The 19,595-nt window shown below is 38.5% G+C and overlaps 1 protein-coding gene across 2 annotated transcripts in view; it reads left to right on the top strand.

The window, feature by feature from the left end:
• The window catches only part of ptpn11b (protein tyrosine phosphatase non-receptor type 11b), a 48,074-nt gene that overhangs the window by 16,240 nt on the left and 12,239 nt on the right, over nt 1-19,595 (top strand). The window contains exons 2-9 of one of the 2 annotated variants that reach the window (XM_034144851.1): nt 2,939-3,061; nt 12,021-12,215; nt 15,158-15,350; nt 15,489-15,605; nt 15,734-15,847; nt 18,085-18,181; nt 18,393-18,472; nt 19,330-19,485. In XM_034144851.1, coding sequence (XP_034000742.1) covers nt 2,939-3,061; nt 12,021-12,215; nt 15,158-15,350; nt 15,489-15,605; nt 15,734-15,847; nt 18,085-18,181; nt 18,393-18,472; nt 19,330-19,485 — 1,075 coding nt within the window. Of the gene's footprint in view, nt 1-2,938; nt 3,062-12,020; nt 12,216-15,157; nt 15,351-15,485; nt 15,606-15,733; nt 15,848-18,084; nt 18,182-18,392; nt 18,473-19,329; nt 19,486-19,595 lie in introns of both variants that reach the window. The other variant, XM_034144850.1, reaches the window with a different exon arrangement.

The raw sequence follows: 19,595 nt of genomic DNA, 5'->3' as shown, positions 1-19,595 counted from the left end.
TCTGTGTCACCATCTGTCCGCTCTCCGCTGGGTTATATTCATCAATAATAAGCCTTTGTAATGTGTTGGGGGTGCTGGTGAAAGGCTATGATTTAGGATGTGAAATGCCTGATTTCCATGACTCATTTGGTCTATATGTCACTTCCATTCTTGTTGAATCGTTGACAGTAATCAGCTTTTTTATTTCCAAATCAAAAGTCAAGAGCGAAAAACTATTTTGGAATTTGTTAAGGATGTGGGGACTTCTTTTTTATTTAACATTTCATCATGTACCTTACATTTCTTATTTTAGTTTGATTTCGCATAACAGAAAATTGATTTTGTTTTTTAATTTTGTTACAAGTGACAAAATGCTTGTTATTCAGACATTCTCTATGTGTTGGCAGGTGAGGGTGAAATAGTAATGTACAGCGCATAATAATATTATAGCCAAATGCCTGAAACACAACTGCTTGAAATAATTTAAAGGGGCCCTATTGTTTCAACCCATCAACATTTATGGAAACAACAACATTGCTTTATTTTCTATTGAAACTGTATTCTTGTCTAAAGCCTGTCTTGGAAACTAATAAAGGTAGAAGTAGCAAACAAGAAAACAGCAATCTTGTGAAATGCATTGTCCATCAGAGTCTGATGATACGACAGTGTAAGATGACCTAGAAGAGCCAGATTAGTCTTTGTAGTCAAGCTTTGTCCTCTTATCTCAATGTAGCGAGAAACTGTCTCTGTGTTGCTTCTCTGAAAAACCTGTTTATATTATCTCCATACATGCTTGTCTGGGTATAAATGTAGGTTGCAGCGTGAACCGATTGGACTATTGTTATGCATGGGTTCCCCTGTGTTATTAACCATAAAACACATTTATGTTGCTGCATATAAGAGTTTCAGTTAATAAATGATGCTATTGTTTTCATTCATCAATTAAAAGTGTAGCCTTCAGAATAGGATAATAGAAGCCCATATGGATTTTTTTTATCAATACTTATTTCATCTGACTAACAATCCACAATGTATTGTATGTCTGGTTATAAAGCACAAAAACAACACATTATTACATTGGAGGAGCTGAAACCAGAAAATGTGTGGTTGTGTTGAAATATCCTCATTTATTAATTTTCTCCTTCAATTGACTAATCGAATTCAAATAACCGGATCTCTTTGATCACATACTCCACTGGTTGTTTGAATACTCCTTTGAAATGTCAGAAATATTTTCATATTTTTTAATTATTTTTACAATTATTACACAAAGTGCATATAAAACAAACCTTTTTGGTACAATGTGGCATTGTTGTGACTTGAGTGTTGCTCGTTTGAGTAGTTTCTGCTATTTCATGCTTCTCACTAAAATTGCACATGAAACCTTTTTTTGTGTGTCACCGATGATAGACGATTCACTTGACCTTACTGCATACGTGTGTCAGTCTCCCTGACACGCAAACGGAGCCCCGGGTGGCTAATGGTGCGTTGGATTAGCCCGCCAAGGCACACAGTAGTTAGGGAGGTTTAACCCAATGATCCCTGCTTAAACATGAGCTTTAAATCCTCACAGCTGACGTTCAGCCATTCACCGGGACATTGCTCCTGTACATGCTCACTTACTCTTACGACTATGTGTGAATATAGTTTGGTTTTGAGAGTGCACAAAACATAGTTGAGAAGTTGTTTGGATAAATATTTCCCCCCAGTGTTTTTGCAACAGGGGAAGTAACATGTAGTCATTAGCTTTGCGGTACTGTAAACCTGAGTGTTCCTCCTGTTTAAACCAGGGCGGGACATACAGTTGGTTTGTATGCACTGCTTTAACAAGACAGGGTTAGTGTGGGTTCATATACAAAGAAACATGGACTATGGACTAATGCACCACCATAATCATGGTTACAGATATTGTTAAGAACTGTCGGCGAATACATTAAAAAAACTGAATAAATGGTATATAACTTGACAACACTATTGCTCACAATTCATCTTTAAATCTGATCATAGTTGTCTTTTCATACAGCGCACTTTAATAGCGATTAATATTAACATAAGTGTCATTGAGGAGGACTATTTTGTATTAATGTCGTTTTAACCGGAGTTTTCAATTAAAACAGGAAACACCAACATGCAACATGTGAGACCTTATATATCTTTTGTCTTAACTAAAGTAAGTGTTATGGCTTTTACATTTTTGTTAAATGATATTATGGAATACGACAAATAAAAAAGCCATAAGATAAACATTATCTTAGTTTATTACAAAGATATAAGCGATATGACAAAGAGCTTAAATGTATCTCAATCATCTTGTTCTTTGTGCACTCATTCTTGAAAAGCTAGTGCAAGTCTAAGGACAAGCTAATACGGGTGCACTTATTGAACCTAATGTGCAAAGGCCAGCTTAGACCCTCTTTGGATTTTCTCAGCAGGATACTTTTTATTCATCAGTGCTAAACCATCGGACGGCATTAGAATTTCTGTTCTTGCTAATTTACAAGAGTAGTATTAAAAACGAACACATTTGATTGTGTTCGTTGATAAATGTATAAACATTTTGCTATTAAAGTTGTTTGTACAGTATGGTATTTTAGTTTATGCTAATAGCTAGTTGCTGTTTACCTTACACGCTGTAATAAAGCCAGATTTAGACTATACACATGAAGCATGACACATTGCATCAACCATGACTACTGCATATGAAATATGTCATACTCTCACGGGGTCCTGTACATAAATAGCACTAAAAAAAATTAAAATAATAATAATGACCTCTGATGGTTATGTGAACAACATTTGGACATAAGATTTTTTTTTATTCATTTAGAATTTCGAAGATCTATAGGGCCTGTTTTGTCTCCATGCTTGGGGGACACAGATTGAATATATGTTTCTCATATGGACACATGGACCATTTTCAGTAACCAGTCTTGTCTTCTGTCCCCTGGCTGCGGTTCAGGTGGTTCCACCCCAACATCACCGGAATCGAGGCAGAGCAGCTCCTGTTGACCCGGGGCGTCCACGGCAGTTTCCTGGCCCGGCCCAGCAAGAGCAACCCGGGGGATTTCACCCTCTCTGTCAGGTAAGGCCTCAGCCTCACTCCCTTGCTTTTTTTCAATTTTATTTTGTCCACCATCAGCCTCACCATTTATTATTTACTTATTAAAGAGTGGGGCTGCACAATTAAAATGAGTCCAACTGTATAAGCTTTAATGCCCTGTATCAAAAAGTAATCACACAAAATGAACTTGAGGGTGCCACAGCACCCTTTTAATAAAAATGTGACTGTGGATTGAGTTGGTTTTCAGTGTTTGACTGAAAGTAGTAAGGTACAGAGAGGAAGGAAACAAACTTAGATAGAAGAAGAGAGAGTTTGAAGAGTGGCTCTTCCTTGGCAACGGAAGCTTTTAAGAGATACATCATAGACGCCAAGCGCCTGGAAGAAAGCCCAAACACATTTGTTACGCAGTGACTTTAGCTCTGGCTAGCATGGCGGCATGGGGAGGGTTTGTTTCTGAAAGGGACAGAAAGAGGAAAAGGAAGCTAAAGTTGGGACAATGGGACAGGCAGCTGCCAGCTTTTAAAATAATGTTAAAGAGTGAGGAACCTGTTAAGGCTTTGACCTTCACTGCCCGTGGTTTGTGGGTGTGTGTGGTGCAGAGTGTCGTAAATCACACACAACAGGAGGGTTGGTGGGGAGATGTCACGACAGTTTGTTGTCTTGACAGACTTAGGCCCCGGCCCCACGAGGACGCATACGGTAGTTTCTGTTACAGTTTTGTGTCATATAGACCGTTCGGCCACACTAGGACGACAGAATATGGCAGTAAACGACTACGGTAACGATAACGGGTCCCGAGGTGGATAGAACGGCATACGCAACGCTCTGGGGGGTCCAACGGCTCCGTTATTACGCCCTATACGATCATTTTCTGATAATGATGACGCAATAGCCCCGCCTCTCCTGCTCACCTCTGCGTACCCCGTGTCATTGCTGATGTGTTTCGCCAACAACAACAACAACAATGGCGGATCGCAGCGTTGCTATCGTGCTCCAGACGCTACTGACCATGCTACAGATCTTATACTCGCTGCTTTTGGTGGAGGAAGTTACAGCGCTACGTACAGGCCCGGCATATGTACTGCAGCTTTTCCAGCGGTTGGAGCTAAACGGAGCTGTCTCGTGTGAACAGACACTTTCCGGTGTCTATTGCGTGTGGACGGAAGCCTTTTTTGCGTTTGCGTTTGCGTGTGCATGTGCGTTTTACCGTATGCCTCCTCGTGGGGCCGGGGCCTTTAGGCGGAGACGAACACGAACCGAATTCGATATCAAAAAAGTCTTCCGTCCACACGGAATCGGCTCAAGAAACGTGTCCGTCCACACGAGACCGCTCGACCCGCTGGAGGCGCTGTAGTACATATGCTGGGCCTGTAAGTGGCGCTGTACTTCCGCCACAAAATACACCAAAAGCAGCGAAGAAGACCGATGACGATTATTATTATTATTATTATTATTATTATTATATTATATTATATTATATTATTATATTATTGTTGCTGATGGTTGTGGTAGAGGAGCTGTAGATTTTGCACTAAAATCTGTATCATGGTCATTAGCGTCTGGAGCACGAACGCAACCCAGTGATCCGCCATTGTTGTTGTTGTTGTTGGCGAAACGTATCAGCAATGACGCAGGGTTGAGCAGGAGAGGTGGGGAGAGGCTGGGCTATGGCGTCATCGTTTTCAGGGAATGATCGTATTGGGCGTACACACGGAGCCGCAAGTGTTTCGTCCTCAGACCTACCCACTTTGGGAGCCGTTATCAACGTGTATCGGATTCGGGGCTCCGAATCCGCGTTTCCTTGTCGGCCTCGTGAGGACGAACTGTCTATACGATAGAGAACGTTAGCAGATTCAACTGATATCGTCTCCGTGTGGACGGGGCCTTAAACACACACACGCACACACGCACACACGCACACACACATATACAAACACACACAGGTGAAGTGGCCAGTGTGCAGACCTCAACACCTGCTACAGACAGTAGGTCAAATTGAACTACTGTAAGAGGAAGGAAGAGGAAAGTAAACGTCATATTAAAGAGATTCTGTTTTCAATAAACAACATGCTTATCCACATATACTATAACATATATTGACAATACATGCACAAGCAGATACAGACATCTGCATACACCTACACAACACCTTATTCCTTATACTTGTATATGTGCATGCAAACATACATGACTGCTGCATGCTCAAAAACATGCACACGCACATGCATTACACAGGCTTGCGTCATCGTGTCAACATTTAATGGTTTTATACGTTTTAATGTGAGCAGGTGTGGTAGACAGTCAGAGAGGAAAAAAAAGAGCTTGTGCGTGTGCCGCCAGTATGAAGTCAACAGTGACCTAATAAGTGCAGCTGCAGCTTGTACAGTTTATTTATCGTTAAATAAATACTAGAACTTCTAAACACCCAAGCCTAGTTAACTTTTTTACCTGCTGATTAAAGTGGGGTTAGTCCTGCATCTAGTGATAACTACTCAGGCTCTCTTTAAGAGGACATAAGTGAGGACAAGAGTGCTTTATTTTTCTCATACTGCCTGTGCTGCAGCACCTCTTTTCACCCTCTGTCTGAAACCAGAGCTCTGATTGGTTAGCTGGCCGACTCTGTTGTGATTGGTCTCCCACTTTGAAAAAAAAAAATTGGAAATATCCTGCCCCTAAGCATAACACGCACAATGTGTTGGAGGGGTAGCCAATAGAAGTGCAAGTGTGACATAGCGATGTCACTATGTTATGGAAGTAAACAAAGGAGTCCAATGGAGGCGTTTCAGGCATTGGTGTGTGGGAGAGAAAGGATTTTTGCATTTTTTAAACATGGATTTGAAACTGATTATCCTGCGATAACAAGATTACACACAATGACAAGGAACTTGTTTAGCTGTGAAAAAGAATTGAACTGGAAAAATATTTATATCTTTAGATGTTAATAACCAAAAAATTAATACCTACACAATTAAAACATTGCTGTGTCGGCATACATAAATATTTTAGCACAAAAAGTTAAGTCAAGAAAAACCTACCACCTTAAAGTGACACTGGGGCAACATGGAATATAAATGAATACTGCATTATGCATGCTCGTCCTGCCACAATATCCTATGTCTCAGAAAGTTCAGATAATTATTGAGGCAAAACTTTACCCAACTTGTGTAAAAGTTTTAAAATTGTACTGCGCCAAATAAAGTCTGTAAAATGTATACAAATAATGGGAAATGCTGAAGATAATTACCTAATTATGCCGTATCTGGAGAAGCTATTCTTGGCTAGCGTATCATGCTACCTAACACACACACGCATACAGTGTCTTATCAGAGCAGGGGAGGCTAATTAGCCAGTCATTAGCCAGGTTTCATCTTACCGAAGCCATTATGAGTGTGATAGTCTGTGAATGTTCAGATTGTAATGGACGCTGAGGGAGTCTGTTGTCCTCTCTCTCCTCTTTCTCTCAGTCTTATCTTCGTCTCCCTGCCTCTGCTCTTCTTATCTCCACCTCCTCTCTTCTCCGGTCCTCGAGGTGAACAGAAGAGAGGAGGGGTCGGACAGAGCTGCTGCTGAAAAGCATCTGAAGGCTGAGAAGCTTTTTTGAAGGGTTTGAAAATGTCATATTTTAGAGGCTGCTTAAACTCAAAGAGAGGAAAAAGAGAAAGTTTGAAGCAGAGAAAGTTTCGCCATAATTTACTTCAACTTCATTCTGGTCAAGTTTTCAAATGTTCCATGCTCTTTATACTGTAGACTCCAAAGACCTGGAGGAGGAATTTTAAGGGCACTCTTAAGAGAGAATTTTACAGGGCAAGTTTCCACAGAGAGCAAATGGATTATCTCCCAGCCTGTGTATTATATAATGCTAGCCTGGGCTTACTTAGATATGTTTCCACTGCAGCCAGGCTATTTATAGGTTGACACAGTCGAGAACCATTGCATCATCCTTACAATCAATTTCAATCTTTGAATGAACTGTTTTTAAACAACAATTTTTTCCAAATAGTGTTTCTAACAAGTTTTAAACGGTTTCTCGATTCCTCTGTTAAATGTGAATGTTGCATTCTGACATTGTGACACTACCTAGTTTAAAAACCCTCTGTAAATACTGGCATTAGATGTGCTACCCTCTAGATCTGCAGGTCAACAGGGACAAAGGCAACAACCATGGGGTGTCAGTGTTCTTCTTTCCTGATATTTGCCAACACAGTAGGCCTTATGCATGTACTATGAACAATATACACCTCCTGAACAGCAGAAATTCTAAAGCAAATTCAACACAACTATTTGAGCTATGCTACTTAACAATGCTAACTGCTCCAGATTAAGTAAGTATGTTAAAGGTAGGGTAGGTAATTAACTTCAGAAACACTTTTTGTTATATTCCATGGAATGCTCTTAACATCCCGATAGCAATGAATACATTAAATGCTTTGACAATAAATACATAAACAAATGTCATCTGTGGAAGCCGTGGCGCTGTAAAAAGCTAGACCAATTATTTGCCTCGGCCCGCGGCAGATAATTGTGCACAAACTTATCTCGTGCCCTCATTGGTCATGTGCGCATTCGTGTGTGTTGGAGGAGGGGCTCTGTAAGGAAGTCTGAAGGAAGGGGCAGATTTTTTTCGGTTGTGTACTTTCAAATTCTAGCGCACTCGAGCTGGTTTCTCCATTCTTACCTACCCTACCTACCTAGCAGGCATGCTAAAACAAACATTTTTGTATTATGATATACCAATGTGGCATTAGCCTACAGAAACTCCCATTGTTGTCACTTAGCTGTAATGTTTAACAAATTGTGTAGTCAATCCAGACCATATATTTAAATTCGGTGCAGGCTTTATTTTTCTTCTTCTTTTTTTAATGTACTGCTTGAGAAAAATATGTTAAATAGAAAATGTAAATGTATGCAGGTGTTTGTATATAGCGATCAATAGGTGTATGATTATCTGCTAATTTAGGGATGTTTGTTTTACATTGAACTCTCCCAACTGTACAAGGAATAGCAATCTGTTCAAAGTTTAGCCCTGTGATGTCCGTCGTCTATTGTACAAGGCAGTTTGGATGATACTGGTGGTTTTAACAGTTAAAACAGTTCCTGGTTGGCTTAATTTGCAGACACCTCTTGGCTCAAATTACAGAACTTTCAAAAGTGAGTCCAATAAACTGAGGAAAAAAATAAGTTCAAAAGGATTTATATTTTGCCTTAAATGTATTCCTGTTCACAAGCTTTTGGGACACACTCACTTGACATCACTTCTGACATTTTAAATCAGATATTGAACATGCCTCCTTTAGGATTTAGGCTGAAATCCAGAGCAGTATGTGGAGATGCAAAAGGGGAATTGAATAAGGGGCCCAAACTTTATCACTTTCAATTTGATAAGTGGACTGGATACGGTAAAAGGGATTTCTCAGTGGTTTCAGGCTGTATTGAGTGAAAAATATTCCTTTGAATAGCTTCAGGGCGAGTCATATTTTACGGGATATATTCTGAGCTTTGTACGTGCATATTTAAGTGCATTTCCCAGTTGTCCCTGTAAACTTCTTCTTTTACTAGTTAGTTTATCAAACTGATTCAAAAACTGTTTGCTACTTAAAAAAGCAAAGCAAAGCAGTATATCTGAGATTAATATATCATGTTATCAGTGAATCCAACCAATTGTGAGCACCTTTTCAGAACAATATACCCGTTCTATTTCCAACACTGCTTTGCAGGTCAAATCAAATCACATTATGTTGCCTTCACTTAATAAAAAAAACAGAACTTCTGTCTGAAGGAGGAACAACCTTGTACTTCTCATATTGCTGTTTTACTACAATTTGTATTGTAGTAATTATAGGGAACACCTTGATTGTTTGTTTGTCTTTCAGAGTTAACGGTTTTTTCTGGTGTGCAACAACCTCATCATAATTGATTAGCTTGCATCCTCAGCCTGTATATTATAATACGACGTGAATCACATTACTGCCCATTACTTGGCATCAAACTGAAGGGAAAACCTGCCTTATTTTGATTAAATGTGTGATAATGGCTTGTACTGTAAACATCCATAACAATTTGCTAAAGAAGAGCGACTTAATTGATATATGAGGTTACTGACACACAAGGAATCATTAAAAAGGGTTTAAAGTGCCTTAAACGATACGCTTCGCAAAAACAACCTCCAAAAGGCCCCAAAACACACTTTTTGCGGCCTTCTTAAAAATGCATGTATTCTTGACATTGTGGTGTCAAGGACTCTTTGTGTTGTGCAATTTTCTAGTGCTGTTTTTTTGTTGGTCAGTGATGTTTTTTAAATGTAAGTTTACTATCATGGCAAACTGCAATTCTTTCACACCCTACACCCTAAGGCACTGCAAAATTGTCAATATTGATAACCTTCACATGATCATAATTAGGCAAGGTGTAGCATATCTATACAATATAATGCTTTATAGCTCATTTATTCCATTTTACATGTATTTATATATATATATATATATATATATATATATATATATATATATATATATATATATATATATATATATATATATATATATATTATATTATATTATATTATATATATATATATATATATATAAACAGCGTGGAACTGTCTTAAGGCATTTTATTAAATGTGTATTTACATGTGTATTTTAAGAGTCACTGCTACCAGTTCGCAGTATTAAGCTGGATATTATTTGTATATTAAGAAAAGTATTTTGAAAGATTTTATGTTTTGTTCACTTGCACTAAACCTACAGTGTTTTGTTGGCAATGAAAATATTCCAAACCCTCAACAGTGCAACATACAATATGTTTGCCATATATAATAAATTAGTATTTTTTGTTTTAAAAAAGCAGTACAGAATTGTGCAATTGATTGCAGATATGTGTGAAGGTAAAATGCAGGAATAAATAACCTATATACATGTAAGATAACATTTAAATAAAATGGAACCACTCCTGAGAAAAAGTTACTTGCTTTTTATACAATATTATTCATAAAATAATGTAAATGAACTGTACTTAAGTAGAAATCAATCAGTCATGGTGTCTTTATTTCATGTTAATGTTTCATTAACGTGTCCAGTCTGATGCTGTTGGTTTAAAACTATAGTTGTACTTTCTGCTGGTTTGTTTAGTTTGATGTTAATAAGGCACAAACAGGACCGTTTTATAGTTGATAGGAAATAGACCTGTGGTATCTAATCATTTATGCTGTATATCAAAAGAACAGTGGCTCAGTTATCACTAAAAGATCAATAGATTTTCATCTGACGGTGAATGCTGCCTAATTAAAGTTACGTCTCTTACTCTTTTACAGAAAGCAAGAAAAATACAGAAAATCTTGTTAGTATTTGAAATGTATCGAAACAGTAATAAGACAGAGCCGAGCGGACATGATGCTGACCGTGGCTCCCTATATTCTCTCTGTAAAGAAGACTGCCATATCGTAATAAATCCATAAATGTTATTGATGTCTGAAAAAGGCATAGTGGGGATGGAAATCTAATAGCACGTGGTTGGCTCATTCCAGAGTTAATGGTGTTAAACTCTGGGAGAAAAGGGGGCTTTGGCCCCGAGAGTTGAGGAGAGGCCTTTAACAGGGCCATAGACCTGTGGCTCCCTGCCAACAGCCACTAATAGAGCCATAAAGCAATTACCAGGAAATAGTGGGAGAGAGGGATGGAGAGAAAGGAGAGGATTTACAATATGTTGAGTGGAAAGGAGGAATGTGAAATTCATTAGGACAACAAGAAAAGTGATGGAGGGAAATGGGGTTTGTGCCATTTGATATGACCATTAGCCGCTAATCAGATTGTATCGACTAAGTAATATACATTGCAGATCAGATAGTACTGCCTGCTTGCATAACCCCCCTCTGTAGTATGCATGTCGTCATTCTTGATACGTGAACAGGATGTTTTGTTTACCTCTGCTAACATGTCGAGCAAAGTCACTGGAGATAGGAAATGGAAAAACATTTTGCAATCAAGCTTGAGCTGCATGTCGTGCTTCCAGGCGAATAACTTCACAGAGAAGATCTGTGTGTGTGTGTCTTTGTCGGTGTGTTATCAGATTTGTGTTCACCTATTCAAAGCAGTCAAAGGACTTTGAATATGCAAAGTAGTACCAAATGTTTTCTGGCTTATCAGTCTTCCAGCTGCACGCGTTTCTGTTGTATTGTTCCGCAATCACAATACAGCGTTCCCCCACACACTTTAGAGTGTTGAGAAAAGAAGGATGATCCCTTGCGAGAAGATTTTGTGTAAGGAAGGCAAAGTGAAAACATTCTGTATGATAAATGGATTAGTATGTTTGAAATCACTACAGCTTCCTAGCGTTTTTGTGCATTTTCTATTCTTTGCTAGCTTATTTAATCATTCCAGTGTTGACACATTCACTTTGTTATATTTAACAGATATTCACTTCTTATACAATGGGCAAATATGTTCAGCCTTGCAAGGAAATCTTCACTGTTGCCGAGAAATGTCACAAACACAATGCGGTGGATTAGTAAGTAAGCACCTTTCCCAGAGAAAGTTTACAAAGTGCTTCTCAAGAATAGAAATGGTTAAAAATAATAGACCTTGCAATCACACATAATGACAACAATCTTAAATCTATAGGAAGAGCACTTCACAGGTTCGGAGCCACCACTTTAAAGGCAATCACATTTGTTTTGTATACATACTGTCATTGCATAAGAGAATCACCACGGACTGCAGACTGTGTCTTTAAGAGAATCAGGTTCTAATGGGAGCAGATGGCTTGATAAGCTGGACATTTTTAAAGTGTATTTGCATTTATGCTCTGTGAGTGTGGGTGCGAAAGTGTGTATGGTCTCGAATTTCTAAACGTGTGTGGGTGGTTGTTTATGTGTGTGAGTTTAAATATATGCAGGGTGCAAGGCACCAGGGAACAAATGTTGAGTGCTTCTGTCCACTTTTTTTTAACCTACATATGGTCATTAACTGTGTTTTTTTCCCCTCAGGCGCAACGATGAGGTGACTCACATTAAGATCCAGAACCAGGGTGACTACTACGACCTGTACGGAGGCGAGAAGTTTGCCACGCTGGCCGAGCTGGTGCAGTATTACACAGAGCAACAGGACCTCTTGCGCGAGAGGAACGGCCATGTCATCGAGCTCAAGTACCCACTCAACTGCAAGGACCCCACCTCTGAGAGGTGCCCACAAAACACCAACACCCACACATGCAGATAAACTATGCAGATAGATACAAATATACTTAAACTTGATCTAAGGTCAGATGGATACGATGCTCTTCTGGCTGAACTCATTAAAACTGCATGGAAGTTTCTCCCCGACGACAGACAGTTATTTGTATTTCTTACAGCTTCAGGGTTGTCAGGCAGTAAAGCCTCATCCTGCCATGAGAAGCAGCTAAAGCACCTGAGAAATGTTATTAGTCTAGCTTCCAGGGCAGTCTCAGTATCCTGTTATGGCCTGAGTGATGTTTGTGAGGCTTTTCCGCCCTGCAGAGAACTCAACTCTTGACTAAATATTAAATCCTTTTAATTTCGTCAATATGTTTTGGGGGCACGAAAATGTTTAAATGTAATATTATGCATTAAAGTGTTGCGTCCTCATGATGCATTTCCAGCATACTGAACTGAAAGAGGCTGTTTTGAGATCAGTGTAGAATTGCAATTACAGTCTGTATTGGGAAGCCACTTATACCAGAACAAAACATGTACAGTTGGGGAAATAAAATAAACCAATACCCCTACAGTTGACTAAGAAGGTTTACATTGATTATTAATATAAGGTACAAGGGAGATTAGAATGACTGAGTGTCTATAAAATGAAAAGCCTCACTGGTACTCTTATAATCGTATTGTAGGGCCACTGGATAGCTCAGTGGTTAGATCGGCCCATAATGCAGGAACAAAAACAAAATAGAGGGTATTGTAAAAAATAGAAAATATCTTAAAGAAAAAAACATATATTTATATAAAACTGTCATGTTATGTTATAGAGTACATTGGAGAAGTGATACATAAATATAGGCAACTTTTGGTTTAGCCAAGGTAAAATATCTGGATCTTTAGCTGCTTCACATTTCATTATATTCATAGTGGCTAGAATCTGGCAATACAATACTGTCCGTATGATTTTACAGAAGTTATGGATAAATATATTGCGACCTTAAAGTTTAAACAAGGCAATGCATAATGATTTTCAAATACATTTTAGGTAAGAGATCAAATATAAAGAACACACTACCAAATGATGTGTATCCCAAAAATCCAATATTATAGCATTAGTTTGAGAAGGCACATATCTTTGCTGTTACTTATATTTTTAATGAATTGATCCAGTATCACAAAACATGATTTTTTTAATTTTCCAAACCCCTAGTTCACATACTAGTCACTTTGTCTGCTGTTTAGAGATGGGAAGTATCTTGTAGTGGATTTATCAGATCCTTTTCACTGATAGCAGCTGCCTGCTTTGGCAGCGAGGTTGCTGGCTGCAAAAATAAAACAATTATCTCCAAATGACGACTTTCATACAACACATGATTCACTGTTGATTATAATGTTGATTATTGCAGCTTAAAAAGAAAAACCTGATTTAAGGATGGCCCCTTGAGATGAAACATCTCGTTTTCGAGGGGGGTCCAGCTTTAAAAGGTTTATTTATTGTTTAGCATCTAATTTCAATTGAAGGACCGTTAATTGTTAGTCAAACGTGATTATTACAATGCCGTTCGATTGAGAGCCTTTACAAGATAATATAAAATGATTATGCAGGCCTACATTACCAGCAAGCTACACTTTTAACAGACCAGAAATAGAAAAGTGTTGTTTATTACCTCACTCTCGATGTGCCCATACACACGTGTTTACTCATACTGTTTATAGGGAGGATGCATTGCTCTGTATACACGCACTCCCACACTCGGATGCTCTCCACATCCACATGCATAAATAGTGGCATATTCCCAAATGCATCTTCAAACAAACTGAGTGGGTGGTGCTGCTGTTTTTGTATATGCTCACAGACTATCCACACGCAAACATTATTCCAGAGAGTACACAAAGTTAGGACGCAGCTATGAACTTCATCACACCTACACGTCTTCATTTAAATGGGAGACTAAGGCAGCTGGTGTATTATTGGATACAGGAAGCTTTTATATCACAATTATATAACCATTATCAAATAGTCGCTTTTCAGCTGAGCTCAGTTTCATCTCATACTGTCCAGATTATGTGCATACAAATCTGCAAATGCAATGAGTATGGTATATCTCAGTTTCCATTTAGGGTTACTTTTGATCTGTGGTTGTGGTTTATTTAGTTTTTCCATTCTGCATACGTCTCTTGTCAGAGCCTTCCACACATTCACACTCACCGCACAGGAAAAACAAAGTCAACACACACATGCAGGTTTTTCATCTAAACATCAGCGGCTGAGTGAGGCTGCACCGATGTAAGAGACACTTTCATTCTCGAGTAGGAGTCTACGCTCACTATGCATATTGCTACTCCTCCCCCTCAGTTGGTCAAACTTCTCTCTCAACTCGTGTTCCTTATCTTGATAATGTGTCTTTCTTGGAACTCTCTTCTGTCTCTTCTTGAGGTTGAGCTGCTCTAGACGGTGAACGCAGTATAAAATATTCAAAGCTGATTTTAACTTTTTTTTTTTTAAAGGTCTAACCTGCTGCATTTTCTTTATATCATTTTATTTCAACCCTGAATGTCCTAAACATCATTTAAAGTGGCTATAATGTATATTTTTACACAATAACAATGTTATCAAACCAGGTGAATTCTAAATGGTCCATCACACTGTTTTGCCTGCATCTTGGCTATTAAACCTAACACAAAAAAGTAATTCGTTTTTTCAATGTTGGATCAGGATTTACAGTTCTTTCTCCCCTCTTATCAGAGCACTTATATAATGTAGCATTAGAGAATGCTGAAGCCTATAAGATAGAACAGACTGTACCGATTCAATTATTGAATGCCAAAAAACTCCAAAAACAAACATTATTTTAGGATTTACTGTTCATAAAATCAATTGGCATAAATCATTTAATATCAATCCTTTAACGTGTTACTTTGCACATTCTATCATAACGTCCATTCTCTGTTTTCAGGTGGTACCATGGGCACCTCTCTGGGCGAGATGCAGAGAAGCTGCTCACAGACAAAGGCAAAGCCGGGAGCTTCCTGGTACGGGAGAGCCAGAGTAAACCGGGCGACTTCGTCCTCTCGGTTCTCACCAACGAGGAGAAACACGAGAACCTGGACCGCAAGACCAAGGTCACCCACGTTATGATTCGCTACCAGGTGAGCGAACTCTTCCTCACCACTCACACTACCTCCACAGCATGTATTTTTAAGCAGGTCCTGATTTATTCTTGCGCTCTCGGAACTCCACGGAGCAGCTGTTACTGTGGTTGAACTGTAGATGTTTGCCTCCAGCAGGACGGTAAATACGACGTGGGAGGCGGCGAGAGGTTCGACACCCTGGCTGACCTGGTGGATCACTACAAGAAGAACCCCATGGTGGAGAAAAGTGGCATCGTAGTGCATCTAAAACAGGTATGGAAGAGAAATATAACATATTTTGCTTACAGTACTTTAATGAAGTTGCAATATTTTTGTTTATTTAATCAATTCACTTGTTATGCTCTGTTGACTAATTACATTTCCGTGTCCCGACGTGACAGCCCTTTAACGCCACGAGGATAAATGCAGCCAGCATTGAGAACAGGGTACGAGAGCTCAACAAAGTGGCAGACAACTCTGAGAAACCCAAACAAGGATTCTGGGAAGAATTTGAGGTATGTAGCTTAAAATCAGTTCATAATGTGGATAGTTTTTGTGTCCAAAAACTGTATTTAAAAATAGGCTCAGGTTATATTGGATGAGTCTAGCCATATTTAGGAGAACAAATTAGATAAACTGAGTTGTGCTAATTACTCTTTAGAGTGCCATCTGCCCTGGGATGCACATTTACTTGGGATGAAGGTTTATTAATAGCTTTTGTACACACAACCTTTGTGAAGCAGATTTTTACATTTCAGTGATTTCTATATTGCTAACATAGAGTACAGAGTATGTACATTACTTTCCATAGCAAGAATTTCAAATATTAAAGCCATATAAAATGCAATTTTTATAATTACTTTTTTTTTTACCCATCTCTTCCATTTGTGAAGGATTACATCAGTTTTTTTACCCAGAGAGTTATTTGTCTTCTTGCTCATCAAGGGAAATGCAATGCTAGCTTAATCTCTGAGTAATGACGCAAAGGCTTATCTTGTGTCATGCTCTTATGTTCCTGTATTTTTCATCTCCTTACAACTTGCAGGTCAATAAATGTGAATCATTTCCATAGTGTCAGATTATTATTCTGTAGGTGTTACAATCCCAGCTGTTTACTGCGCATGTTTGTTTACAGTATCGCTGTTACTCATCAATGTGTGGTCGTTGGATTTCCTGCCCCTAGGCTCCAATCTTGATTGAGATCATCATCTTTCAAATGAATTTTAATTGCTTACTGCCTGTTCTGTGTAAAAGTGTGTGTGAGTGACATAATATACAAACACACTATTAAGCTGTCTGCAATTTGTATTTATGGCATAAGTGTTTTTTGGGAATTTAAGGACTGTAGATACGTGCTGTACTTGCTTCACATATCTTACCCTTCAAGAGCCTATATGTAGATCCAAAATTAGTTTATTTAAAAAGTTAGAAAGTATAGCTTTTGAGCCCTTTCAATCTGAAACGCTTTCTTTTAAGCCTAAAACACACATGCCATTTCACTCCAGATTGACCCCTAATGTATAAAAGGCCTATTAAACAGTTTTAACACGGAGCATATAAACTAGTTCATATTTGTATTTTGTGCCTCTAGTGTGACGTGTCTCCATGCTTTAATGTTCAAAAAGCTCTTTATTTTTCTCATTCTGCCTGTGCTGCAGCACCTCTTTTCACCCTCTGTCTGAAACCAGAGCCCAGTCTGCTCTGATTGGTTAGCTGGACAGCTCTGTTGTGATTGGTCAACCGCTTAAAGCTGTCCCGACCCCGATCTCGTACAATGTGTTGGAGCACTAACCAATAGAAGCGTGATTTTTACATAGTGCTGTCATTATGTTACGGAAATAAACACCCAAGTCTAATCAAGGCGTTTCAGGCAGGGGGGGGGGGGGGACTTTGGGTTTATTAGTCTATGCAGACCATTTACAGCAGGGGTGTCGAACTCAATTTCATCGCGGGCCACATCAGCATTATGGTTGCACTCAAAGGGCCGGTTGTAACTTTAAGACTATATAAAAAATACATATATAAATATATCATATATATATATAAAATAATGTATTATACATTATTGCCTCTGCATTGGATTATTATCGGATAAGGTAATAATAACTTCATGATTAACTACGACTGAAAGCAGAAGTCTAGGGCAAATAATTGCAAGTCTCTTCAGTGAGAATGTCACAAAATGATTTAAAAAGAAAAGCCAAATTCTGGGGAAAAAAGTCACAATCAAAAAAAAGAAGTGACATTTTGAAAAAAAGAAGTGACATTTAGAAGAAAAAAAGTCAAATTCTGAGAAAAATCAAATTTGAGATGCGTTGTGCTCCATGTATTGTATGGGCAACGTGCCTCTGTAAATCGGCATGTAACCGTATAATAAACATATATTCTTTGCAAGCTCTTGTGGGCCACATAAAATGAAGTCGCGGGCCGGATTTGGCCCCCGGGCCTTGAGTTTGACACCCCTGATTTACAGGCACAAAAACGTAAATAACTCACTACTGGCAAGGGGAAACCCCAAAAAGCATAATAGGGCCCCTTTTAAAATAGGTTTTCTTGTTAATAAGCAAAGATTATATAAGAAATCAGTGTTAAGCCAAACCATAGCCACCTCCATCTAAATATTTGAATCAGGTTGATATGAATGAATGACCTCAGAATTTGTATTTTTGCACTACTGTGGCTTATCTTTATTGGAGCTTTGTCTTACAAAAAAACCTCACACTTTTCCTTTTTCCTTTTCTTCCACTACCAGGTACTTCAGCAGCAGGAGTGCAAACTGCTGTATCCCCGGAAAGAAGGCCAGAAGCCAGAAAACAAGAGTAAAAACAGATACAAGAATATCCTCCCTTGTGAGTCACGCAGCAACCTGCCATTTCCTGTCTCTCCAGCTTCCTGTGGAAAGAATGACACAAATATGCAACTTAGGCCTCGGCGGAGTGTGAAGACTTTTGCTTTGATAGCTCTCAGCCTCTCAATTCACATTAGTTTTAAAAGTGTGATCTTAGTCAATTGTTGAAATGTTTTTGTATATTTAGTATAATATTGACCTTGTGTTTTCAGTCGACACAACTCGGGTGGAACTCAGCGAAGCAGATCCAGATTGTCCTGGTTCGGACTACATCAATGCCAACTACATCAGAGTGAGTCTACGCTAGGGCTGCTCGATTATGGCAAAAATCATAATCTCGATTATTTGGGTCAATAATTGATATCACGATTATTAAAAACGATTATCCATTTACTTTGAAAACATCAATTTATTGGAGAAAAAAAATGTGAACAGTATGTTTTTAACAGTTGATTACCCTGAACTTCAAGTATAATTCAACTGAAAAACCAATAAAAAGAAAACATTTGAAAAAAATAAAAAAAAATAAAAGTAATAATAATAATAAAAAATAATCGTTTTATTTCGATTACGTTGTTTTCGTAATCGTTGCATGCCGTAATCGTAATCGCGATTAAAATACGATTCATTGAGCAGCCCTAGTCTACGCAGCAGTTTAACAGGCCATCTATTGAACAGTAGATGATCCAAAGATGGCAGTAAAACAAAACGTTCAGCAAACACCCAAGATAGTTCACCTTAACGTAAAACACATGTTGATAGAGGAGAGTATTATAGTAACTATCAACCATATTCAACAATCGATAAAACATTTTCCTTTCTTTCTTCCTGTCTTTCTTTTTCCTTCTTCTTCTTTGTATCCTTTCTTTCTTTCTCTCTTTCTTTACCTTCTCCTTCTTTTTATTATCTTATGTTCTTTCTTTTTTGAGTTCCTATTTTATTTATTTCCATCATTCTTACTTTCTTTCTTACTTCCTTTGTCCCTGTAATCTAGGAAATGTTTAATCAAGGAATTAACATTTAAAATATTTATTTCTGTCTTTCTTTTTTTCTTTTAGTCAGAAAATGTAATAATCAAGACGTTAAACCATCAGTTTCTATATATTTCTATGTTACTTAATCCACTGTATAATGATCCACGCTGTACAGAGTGTGTATGAAGATGGGAGCCACGTGGATGAGGGCAAAGTCTTCATCGCCACCCAAGGGTGCCTACAGAACACGGCCGTGGACCTCTGGAAGATGTTGTATCAGGAGAACACACACGTCATCGTCATGACCACGAAGGAGATGGAGCGGGGGCGGGTGAGCAAGTGGCGATAGACACACTGCACATTTTTAGAAGTCAAATTCAGCGGAAATATTTATGTTTTTCTAGAGAGAGAGAGAGAGAGAGAGAGGTAGATTGTAGCTGT

This window comes from Trematomus bernacchii, unplaced genomic scaffold, assembly GCF_902827165.1.
Source record: "Trematomus bernacchii unplaced genomic scaffold, fTreBer1.1, whole genome shotgun sequence".
Taxonomy (NCBI): Eukaryota; Metazoa; Chordata; class Actinopteri; order Perciformes; family Nototheniidae; genus Trematomus; species Trematomus bernacchii.
This window is presented reverse-complemented; position numbering and strand designations above follow the sequence as displayed.